Here is a 12,061-nt window from a genome sequence, read left to right on the forward strand (position 1 = left end):
TCTCCAATTACAAACCAAAGTAATGCTGAAAAGTGGCACTACTTCATTGTTTGGGACATTCATGTATGGCCCAATCAGAATATCTAATCAGACCTTGCCTCTCAGTAGAAAAAACATATAATATTTGACCAATTTCGACAACCAAAGGCAGAGGCAGCCTGATTATAATAAGAGCATTTCATGCAGCCACAAACTTGCCGATATTAAAATGTGAGCCTACATTTAAATAATGTTTTTACTTTTTCATTACCCTTGGTCCACATAATGCCTGTGTTATTCAGAACTTCAAAATCCAATCATTTATTTCATGCAGTTGTAATCTAACATACTCTGGTGAGTCAGAACGTATGAAGGATGATTAATTCGCCCTTAAACATTTTCGAATCCCAAATTTGCCGCATGTGGGTGGTGCATGTTTCTAAAACTGGTAAAAATTTTATATTGTTAATCTTTGGAGAGTTTACATAATCATAACTCCGCTGAATACCAAAATCACTTCAAAGTCCTAAATCACATTGTCCTACCCTGCGTACTATATGTAGCGAAAAGCGTGTGCGAGCGCAGCTCGTGAACAGCAAACACAGCACCTCTGGGAAACAAACTTCTTTATTCCTTCTATGCAATTGCTGACTACCTGTTCAGGTGGTGAAATATGAAGAGTAGGTTGCCCCCAGGCTGAAGGTCTCTACCTCTCTGGGCAGAACATACCACCTGCTATTTCCTCCAACAAATAGTCAACATGAAAAGCATTTTTGCCCCCAAAACTGCTCAAATCCAGATGGAGCACATAATTCACTTATATACAGTAGATTAGTAGAATGACAGATGTGTGATAATTTTGACTTTTCTAGGAATACTTCAGGTTCAATACAAGCTCAAAGAACAGCATTTGTGGCATAATGTTTTTTACCATTACAAATTTTTTAATGTGTCCATCATTCTCTTTAAAAAAAAGAAAGAAGATGAAAATAGAGGTTAATATGAGGCACTTAAAATGTAAGAGCATGTAGCAAGAAAGAAGAAATGTATACTGTAGCTAATAATAGTTAAAGCACTTCTATTCTTCTGTTAAAGCTTGTAAATTATTTGAGCCGTAAAGCCGTTGAAATCATAATTTCTAGGTTTGTAGGATTTACATCATGGCAACAAAATTATAAAATTGGATATAACACATAAATTCATGTAAACACACATATTATTATTGTCTTGTGGCTATCCTAAGACAGTGAGTATTTTAATGTTTATGGATTGGCCCCATTCACTTCCATTGTGAGTGCCTCCAAAAAGTTGAAATGCAGGTTGAATTTAATTTGTGGTATTCAACTTTGTAACAGCCATCTGCCCTGTAAATTGAGCTTAAGTTGTATTGAACCCGGAATATTCCTTTAAGCTGTGAAGAGCTACTGAGATTTTTAAGGCATGATTCTGCATATAACCTCCCCCACCCCCACGCACACCCACATCCACACCCACACCCACACACACACACACTCTCTCTCCTCGGGTGCCAGTCCAAACCGCCTCAGAGTTCAGACAGATCTAACAGGCTATATAAGGTCAAATGCTAGTCTCAGCAGCAGAGTAATTGCCAAGTAATTGACCGAGATGAGCTATTTATACAGTGTAAAAGTACACAAAATGCACTTCAAGTGGGTTGGCAATTACTCATGAGAACGTCTGGATGCATAATATTTAGCAGGAACATTCCAGAATTCCTTTAACCTGTCTCTCTACAAATTATTTATGTAGACATATCTGAATATCTTCCAAAAGCACTACTGATGGTGGTGGTGTGCTTGTCTTAACATACAGCAACAATCCAATGATGACTTAATTGCCAGCTGCAACAATACAGCTTTGGATTCTACATAAAAGACATTAGTAAATAAAGCTATTACCCACCTACTGTCACTAAACACCTTACATCATTGACATAGCGTGGGAAAACACAACGAAATAAGATTTCTCTAAGCTGCAGAAGACCTCAGTCTCGCAGAAAAGCAGCCGATGCCCATATTTGCACATCTGGCATATGAAGTATTCCAACTATGCCCTGCTGTGGCGTAAAAGAGGTGTTAAGGGACAGAAAGTGAGCGCCTTCAAAGTTGAGGAAAGTGCTGTGCCCTTCCTCTGAAGATCTGAAGATACGAGCATCTTGTGTTTACGTCATCACCTCGTAGCCGCAACAGCACAGAAACTTCCCTACGTGATCGGTCAACCATACACAGGATGGAAGTGTGATGATGTTCCTCGCAGTAATATTTCCTCAAGCTTCAAAAAGCCTGTCATCAGATTCTAGGGCTTCACGAATCAGACTCAGAGGAATCGAGCCAAGAATAACGTCCCGGTGGGATTGCTGTTTTTTTCTGCACTGGGACAGCAGTCATTCGGGTATTTGGGAGGAAGCACAGCGCACACTATCAGGCCTGGCCTTTCTTGACTTCTTAATCTTTACTTCCTTCCCTCCAGAGAACCACCAGCAGCACCACTTGTATGTCCAAAGCCCCAGCTGCAAATGAACAAGCATGATATAAAAGCAGATATTGGCTTGCCCCCAAGGATTTGGGCCCACATACTTCCCAATTTTCAGATTAAACAGCTCCTGTCTCTGAAGTGGTTCCAGGAGCGAATGGCTTTTGTTGCTGGAAATAATCAACACATCCTCTCCCACATCCTGGGGGATCGGCATCTCAAAGTGCCCCTCTCCTGGCCCCAAATGTACTTTGTTGATCCCTCTCTTTCGCTCTGATTTGTGCTTCAAGAATGGCCTGGAGGACTGTACCATTCCCTAGAGAAGGGGCGGCCGACTGTCTCCTGCTGTGATCCGTACAGGGCAAAGGACAGGGAGTATGAGTATCCGTTCCTCTCGCACACAGACATATTTCTGTCATCCACTGGCAGTTTTTGCAAGGAGGCTAATAAAACCAGGCTGTAATAAACGGTGAGTTAACTAAATTCTCTCCAGACCAAAAAAAACCTGCAGTCCTGAGTCCTGTGCTTCACATTAGCTCAAGCAGAAAAGGAGTAACTAATTCAGGAAAAGAAAAACACAGGAGTGACCGCTGTTAAGATGCATGCCCAGTGCTAATTAGAATGTGACATTTTCTCTCTGTGAATGGCTGGAACCAGCCTGGGGCACTGGGTAATGACCTCATATCCTGTGGAATACTTATTCCTGGACAAGGAGATGGTGGGAAATACGGGAAGATCTGTGGTCACCTTTCTTACTAGTGTTTGCTTATATCCAAACTCCAAAGCGATTTCTTCACTGGAAATTGTGCAATGCCTGAAATTCCACATCAAATTCTAGTTAAGGAATGGTTTTAAGAAAACATAGAGCTTGGTATACTGTAAACACAAACAAAAACAGAGTGCACGCATACGATCCATTGACCATTTCCTGAACAGTGACCTTCCTGAGCAGTGTAAGGAAAATGAGTTTCACTGCAGCCATTTAAACAGATCCAACAGGTTCTCACCACCTAAAGCCACCCAGACTACTAAACAAACAGCATGGTTAGCCAAAAAGAGCATTTAAATCGGTCAATTCATAAAAACTGTGGCATGCTGGAGGGCAATGCCCAAAAGGAATCAGTGGGAACAGCTGCCAAGCAATGGCTTGATATCTATGTTTCACTTCTAAAAACCTCTGCTTTGCAGACTAAATAAGACAAGTCAGTGTTTTAGTTTACCACTGTTGATGAGATACTACTGATACATATACGTATGCAGTGTTAACTAACATGAGACTGAGAGGGAGTGTGAAAAACGGGCGAAAACCTTTTTTCTGTAAGTTGTTTCAAATCGGTATTACTTTCTTTTTTCCATGAAACACATAAGGAGAAATTTTTGAAAAATGTCCTGGTCACTGTTTTCCATGCAATAATGATGAAAAGAATACAATGCACCAAAAAGCTTCAGAAGACCTGGAATAAAATGCACACATTTTATGGACCACATTTATGATATTATAGGGTGACCATATTTTGATTACCAAAAACCAGGACACTCGGCCCGGCAAACAGATACTCAAATGATACTCGAAGTTTACTCAAAGATGCCTTATTAATTTCAATACATTTAAAGTAGGCTATGCCTCCTCTGTATGGATAGAAAATTGTTATATTACAAGACACAAATTCAGATAGGCTTCTCAGAGGTTACTCAACATGTTTTATTATGACAGGTTTCAAAAATAATGAATGAAATAATGATAGAATAATGTCTCTTCTGTATTAGAAAAATAAATATAGAAATAATAAATAACTAAAAGAAATACCTCCAAATTGAACTAAAATAGCTCTCACAAACTTACAAAAACGAACTAACAAAATATATTTATATCTTTAGTTTTCTTCCTCTTTATCCTGTTTTTCTTCCTCGTTCTCCTTGTTTGCCCTTCTATATTTTGCTGTAGAGCTGATCTTTCCCAGCAGTTTTTTGAAAACCAGGACATTTTCATCACTTTATAAAAAACAGCCAGGACGGCCAGGACAGGACGTGAAAACAGGACATGTCCTGGGAAAACAGGACTGTTGGTCACCCTATGATATTATATGATTTATATAGCATTTTGTCTTTTTTTTTAAGTTTTAAACATTTTTGAATATTTATTCATTGCAATCGCACAAGGGAACAAAATAATAAAAACCTTTCTCCTTTTGCATTCCAAGGATGAAAGTAAGTGATATGGGATTTGTAAATCATGACATTTCTTTAAGTAGCCAAACGGGATAAAACGGATCACTTCAGTTCTACCTCTACACATTATTTATGATTGCTGCACACTACAGATCAAACAAAATATTATTATTCCAGAATCATATTTGAGATAAATGCACCATTTACCTGGCCATGCCCAGACTGGAGAACCCTGAGGGAACAATGAGCACATCTAGACGTGAGAATGGATGGACACCAAGAAGAGAGTGAGCTGCGGTCATACAGAGAGGCAGTAGGGGTAGAATCATGTCCTTTGCCTTTTGCAGGTGGCAGGGTGGGGCAAATACCCGGTGAGGAATAACAGTCTGTGTCCTAGCAGCGCTAAGCATGAAGCGACAGGGATAATCCATGTGGGAGCAAACATATTGCTGATCAGCGCTGTCCAAAGAAAGACTGCAAAACAGAGAAATGTGCCAATATTAACGCAGAATACACTATAAGCGACCTTGAGCTACGGAAAGGCGCTTTATAAATAAAACTTCTTCTTCTATAAAGAGTATTAGTTGTAGGCTTTGATTCAGCATAGTAAACAAGAATCAACACAGAGTCACTGTATGCAAGGAACCCAAGTCCAATCACAATTCAGTATGCAGATAGATGACAAGGAAGACCATACATTACTCCATTAGCAATGTAATATGCAAATATTGTGACATTTAATCAATGTCATCACTACATCACTACATAAAAAGAAACAATTCTGCATTTGTTTTATCATTGTTTTTACTTTGGAAAGTATTTAGAAACCGAAATAAACAGAAAACTGGGATGTATGATAGAGATGTGTGTATATTATTGGGATGTAATAAACATAATAACTTTTTTCCATATTTATTTTATAAGGAATATACCATAGAAGCATTCATACTCTTTGCCAAACCAAATTTATCACATTAAAATAAATTACTTAAAATTATACATACACCTTTGGAACAAACTAAAAACAAACATAAAAAGAAGTGGAATGTTGTTTTAAAAGTAGGGCTGCGCGAAAAACTAGATATTATCGAGATCGCGCTACAATTTACGTCGATAACGACGATAAGCTATGGACATTTTTACTCGACATGGATTAATCTATAAGTTTATCAAAAAGCAGGAAAAAAAGCGACATCAGCAAGTCAGTGCATGTTGTCTGTGTGAATGAACGGCGCGGTTTGTCTGATACACAAACTCACACACATGATGTGAATGTGACGCTCACGGTGTTTTCAGCCAGCGTCTATTCCGTCTGCCTGGAACGGCAGTCAAACCCGTGACTTCCCATCCGTGAACTCGTACTAGATCGATGTACTCCCAGTTACGAGTTGGAAAAACACGGGTTACGGGTTGCCTGGAACGCGGCATCACTTCACAAGCTTTTCACCGTTTAATTTGAGAAAAACTACCGTCAGTTACACTGAAACTAATGCCGCGTTCCAGGCAACCCGTAACCCGTGTTTTTCCAACCTTATACCCGTGAAAGTGCACTGGAACGGCAGTCAAACCCGTGACTTCCCACCCGTGAACTCGTACTAGATCGATGTACTCCCGAACGCAGCACCAGTTACGAGTTCTGACGTCACATAGCCCGCAAAACCATACAAAACAACAATGGCAGCCCCTACGGATGCAGTGTTTCTGCAGGCGGTACACAGTGAGAATACACTTTAGGACAATATAACGTTGCAGTCAAATTAATAATAATATAATAATAATGATAATAATACACACAAGATTATGTATTACAATGTTATGTGTCTGAAACAATAAGTATGTATATACACACACGATTATGTATTACAATGTTATGTGTCTGAAAAAATAAGTATGTATATTGCGCTCAGGTAGTTTGGCGTGACTGGCCTGGAATGCTACAAAGTCGTGAGTCGTGGTTTGAAGTCGTGATTTACGTGCTCAAAATGGAACGCAGCATAAAACTGAAAAATCCTCACGACAAACCGTCAAAATAAAAGTTCGAATTAACTTCAAGAAATTATGATTGAAATATATCACTACTGTAAGCTATACTAAAATGTACTTCTCAAAGTAATACTAATATTAATATTTCTAAGGAATATCATACAACCAATATATTTTTTCATCCATGTTTTAAATTCTTATTTGACAAAAAAAATAAAAAATGCAATGTTTTGTTGTAAATTAATTGTTGTATTTTCATTTGATTACATTTTAAAAAGTCGATTAAATTGTTAAAGTTTATATAAATTTGTATTAAATAATAAAACTGAATTTCTCATGCAGTATCGTTCTGTTTATTCTAAGCATGTGCTTGTCTGAAGCTAGCTTGTTACAGCAGGATGGAATCTGATTGGCTGTCAATGTTTTTATCGTTCACTGGCTGGATAAAATCATTCTGAAAGTGATTCCAACAATATCCATCCAGACTCTGCAATTATTTAATATTGAGAACGATTTTTAGAACTATATCTTTATCGTCCTTGGTGTGAACGGGCCTTTATGGGTTTTAGATTTTTGGGTTAAAACACACTTTAATGTTGTTAATAATGTGGTAATAGCCTCTTGTTCTTGTGGCATTGAATAAAAATGTATCAATGTCATTGGGAGATTTTCAAATTTTAAAAACTGTCAAATTTGTCAAAATAATACCTAAGATCTCTAAAAATCTACAAAAAAGTCTGAACAGTCAATATTTTTTTCTTGACTTACACTTCTTAGTCACATCACATGAACAACATACCTGGGTACTTTGACACAAGTTTCGTCTGTCTTTTCCACCTCAAAGTTGGGAATGTTTACTCCAGCCTCTAGCCACTTCCCTACTGCTATGGTAAAGGTAGAGGCTGGCATTGGCATCGTAACATAATAATCCCACTGCAGAAAACCTGAACGGAGTAGAGAAAAGACTTCAGAATTTTCCATAATAAAATTATTGCACTAAATTGCACCTCCGTGATTATGAACTGCTGAATTAGGGTTCCAACTGTAGCCTACCTGTCTCCGCAGGCTTAGGAAAGGCTTGATTTTCCCCACTCATAAGAACATTGTAATCGCACGGAGCTCTCACACATGCTTGCCACGTTGACATGGCAACAGGTGGCTCCTGGCACGGGAAGAGGGCTCTGTTGTTGATGGGCGAGCCCATGTTATATACACAGCATCTAAACGATAAGAATGGGTAAAAATAGTCTGTTACTCTATGCCAGTGTTTCTTGCCATGCTTTTCAGAGATGGTGCTAAATCTAAAGCCTTGCAGCATTGAGATGTGAGAATGTGAGAATATACAAAAGGTTGTTACAAAAAATAATACCAAGAAATTTTTTTTTGCAGGTTGCACGGCTTACAGCTTGATGATTCACGAACAAGTAACTATTTTAAACGGTTCTTTTTAGTGAATCAAAAACATACAGCGCAATCTATGGTGCAACCCGTGTAGATCGATTCACGAACAAATGATTTTAATGAATTATTCAAAAGATTCACGAACTTTGAAGTTTTTTGTTTGAATCAATCCTTCACTGAATTAACTCACTTGAAATGTCACAACAGTTACTGAATAAACATTGCTATCATTACTTTTATTAGTGGAATTTTATGTGTAATTTAAAAAATAGAAATATTTCTGTAATGTACCAGGAGGGTTCCCCTTTACACTCTTTAAAAGAGGGGTTTTGTGCCATAAAAGAGTCATTTTGGTTCCCCAAGGAACCTTTCAGTGAACAGTTATTAACCCTTGTCCAATGTCCATCCTTTTTTTTGTGTGTGTGTCTTTTTCAGTTTATATATATATATATATATATATATATATAATTTTGCCTGTTAATGCCAACTGCATACATTTTGGCACAAAGCATTTTTATTGGAATTTTACTATTTCACCACAATTTCCTTTAATAAATCTATTTAAAATAATTGTACACTACACAAAATAGTTACACTCAGGACCTTGAAGAACAAAAAAGTCCCAATTGAAATCCATTAAAACTGCAATTTTGAATTCCAGTTCATTTTTAATAGCCATTTAACTATAAAAACGACTTTCATTCTGTTTGCAGGGCTTCAAAAATAAAATGGTTACTAGCTTTGTTCCTGTTTTCTAATGGATATTATAGAGCCAATTTGATCAATTATGCAGCTATAATTGTGTGGGTGTGCTGGTATGAATGTCAGAGTGTGGTTTGTATGTGTGTAAGAAAAAGATAGTGTGTGCATACATGTAATATTTGAGAGAGAAAACCTCTACTGTAGTGCAAATCACAAATCCAACCACTGTGTGTGCCAGTGAAGCTTTGCTGGCATCTAACGGGGAAAATTTGGTACTGCGCCCAAACAAAATCTTATTTAAAGAATTTTTTTTTAGATATCCTGAAATTTGGAACACAACTTGTTTAGATTGATGGCTTTGATTTTCTAGCAGTTTTAGAGTTCAACATGTTTCATAAAACATATATTTTATATAAAATAATGTTCATAAATCATTTTCATTAACTTAAACCTCTGAACTTTTTTTGGTTCCACTTTTTAAACTTTTTCTCCTTTAAAATGAGACCAAACTTAAGTCTGTGCTCCCAAGCTTCAATTTTTTTACGACAGTTTTTTGACACAGACATTTTTTCCCAGAGTAACTTTTTTAAATTAAGGGTTAAGTGAACTATTTTTTTTTTCTTAGCACGAAGAAGAACCCTTTTTTCACTATAAATAATCTTTTGCGGAATGGAAAGATTTTATGGATGTTAAAAGATCTTCATGGAACCATAGATGCCAATTAAAAACCTTTATTTTTAAGAGAGCATTAGCTGATGCTGCAAAAAGGACATAGGCTGTGTGATGAATACCCAGGCCTAGTTGTTGGTGCATGTAAATATAAACATGGTTGCTACCTGCTATCCTGGTCTTTTGTCCACCTCACAGAACCACCTGTGGGCTTTGTTTCATACCAGATTCTGACAGCAGACGGGAAGTCATGAGGGGAGCAAACCCCTTCCTTCCTAACCTGAAGACTCCACTGGTCCATGTGGAACCGTAGAGGTTGTGCATTTAGGACGGTAGGGGAACGGCTGCACTGAAGGTATAGCTCATGCTGCGATCTCCAGCAGACTGAAGGCATAGAGACCAGTCTCTGTACCAGACTGGATGACGGATGATCCGCCTTTGCATACCGATGGTCTACGTCAAGTTTCTTTAAATTAGACACTGTAGTTACATCCACCTCTTCCACTTTTGACACCATCAGGTCACAACAATCCAGCACCAAGGTGAATTCTTCCCTCTCATCACCCCAAAAGACATCACTGACATCATTTCCTCCACTTAAACGTGATGGTTCCTCAGGGGGTATCAACTCATTTGGCTCAGGTGTGATGGGAGAACTTACGTCATGTTTAGATGACACCTGAGATATGTTTTGCGCCTCTGTCTTTGATACAGATCCCGGTTCACCTTGTTTGCAGGAACCAATAGCGGGCTCCAGAAACAGAACAATGCTGCCACCAATGACCTTCCTTTGAAAGTGAACAGTGAGGTCAAGCACATAGTGTCGGACGAGCATATGGTTGGTGTTAGCCCGCAGGGGAAGGTCATCTTTATTAGGATCCAGATCAACATCAGGGTTACTTTCCATAACTGATGGGGATGTTCTTTAAGCAGGAACAGATCTTGAAACCAGACTGAAATATCATTAGGAATAATGTTAACAGAATGGCATTTGTAAAAAATTATTCGGGCTCTCACAAAAATTCCACTCGTTATTCAGTCTGCATCTGGTCCTGTGGCATTTAATATATAGCCTGTAATTATAAATGTTGAAGAAAATATTACTTGAATGAATCTATTTAAGGTAAATATACAATCTCACCATTAAACAACAATACTGATAATTAAGATAGACCTGTTGAATAGCATAAACAACCCCAGGCCATCATACATTCTATTATTCAGTCATATCCTAAATAATTACATGGGTAGTTGACATGAATTTTCAAGCAGTGTGACATGCTATACTTTTAAAACTATTTTGAACAATATATTATTTATATATATAATTATTATTATGCATGCAGTTTTTATAACCTCATATAACCTGGAATGTTAAATTGTATTGAACATTAAAAAACAAACATTTAATTGACGTTCAAAAGGTCTTGCCACAGGATTATTTAAAGGGATAGATCATGATCACCCATAAAAATTCTGTCAAAACTCACTCTCATGTCATTCCAAATCTGTTTGATTTTCTTTGAGGAACATAAATTAAGATATTTTGAGAAATGTTGTTAAACAAATAATTTTGGTAAACATTTACTTCGATTGTATGGACAACAAAATTATAATGACATAATTTACTGTGATTAAAAATAAAACAAATGGAAGTTACAGCAAAAAAAAAAAAAAAAGTTCCACTACACACATAACTTAAACTAAAACCTTGATGGATGAAAAAGTTCATGTCTATGCTATTTGTGAATGATCAAAATAAAGATTTTTACTAAGAACAAGAGCAATGTTTCAGTATTTCATTGCCTTGTAACTGAGCTGAAATTTAAAGAGTAGCCTTCCCCTTTAGACTTTTGAAGTGTACACTTGTGTTCTCTTTCGGTGCAAAGGGGAAATTTAATACTGTAAGTGGTGCTTAAAGTGACAATTTACAACCAGAGGCCCATAATTAGGTATTAAATCCCTCACTTATAGACACTTCCATCAAACACTGTAAATAACCCTTAAGTTAAATACTACTCTCTAGGTGATGACTAGGCAATCCATTCATATTCATTCTTTCAAAGCAGTTGTTCTCAATTCTGGAGTAGCCTAGCCCAACACTGCACATTTTGGATATCTTCTTTAGAGCTTTTCAGTTTGTAGCCCTAAAACCTGGAAGGTTTTTCAGTCACAGTGGGTTTTTATAATAGCCGTCATTGGGCGATTTTGATTTACGAGTAATAGCCTATAGGGACAGATTTACTAACAGCTTGCACCAGCACAAACCCTGTTTTGGCATTAAAAAACTACTGTCAAGATTTACTTAAGACAGTTATTTTTTGGGCTGACCTTATTGCATATGCATTTGTAGGAGTTTTCAGACGCAGAATTTTATGGAAAAGTATTTAAAGGTACAATATGTAAGAATTTTGTAATAAAATATCCAAAAATCACTTGCACAGTGTGATATATTTCCAGCAGTTGTGTACTTACAATATCCCAAAAGTCTCCAAAGATTTTTTATTTCAGAGAAATTCCAATTTTAAATAAGTGGCCGTCCCAGAAAAAAATGTCGCGCGCTATCCGCGCTATCCTCGGATTCCGTTCATACTGCCATAGCCATGACGTAACCATGGCGACAGACGTGGACAACTGCGTAGTGCGTAACATTTAGCGGCACGCA

General features: G+C 37.4%; 1 protein-coding gene across 2 annotated transcripts in view; it reads right to left on the reverse strand.

The window, feature by feature from the left end:
* The window catches only part of aopep (aminopeptidase O (putative)), a 114,146-nt gene extending 103,766 nt beyond the window's left edge, over positions 1–10,380 (reverse strand). Inside the window, exons 1-4 of one of the 2 annotated variants that reach the window (XM_056237558.1) lie at positions 9,564–10,380; positions 7,678–7,844; positions 7,424–7,568; positions 4,849–5,100 (exon numbers count right to left, since the gene is read on the reverse strand). In XM_056237558.1, the coding sequence (XP_056093533.1) occupies positions 4,849–5,100; positions 7,424–7,568; positions 7,678–7,844; positions 9,564–10,303 (1,304 nt within the window). In that variant the 5' untranslated portion in view covers positions 10,304–10,380. The remainder of the gene's footprint in view (positions 1–4,848; positions 5,101–7,423; positions 7,569–7,677; positions 7,845–9,563) is intronic. The other variant, XM_056237559.1, reaches the window with a different exon arrangement.
* Between the last annotated feature and the right edge of the window lie 1,681 nt (positions 10,381–12,061).

Source organism: Rhinichthys klamathensis, unplaced genomic scaffold (assembly GCF_029890125.1).
Source record: "Rhinichthys klamathensis goyatoka isolate OS25496 unplaced genomic scaffold, OSU_Roscu_1.1 h1tg000487l_1, whole genome shotgun sequence".
NCBI classification, from domain to species: domain Eukaryota; kingdom Metazoa; phylum Chordata; class Actinopteri; order Cypriniformes; family Leuciscidae; genus Rhinichthys; species Rhinichthys klamathensis.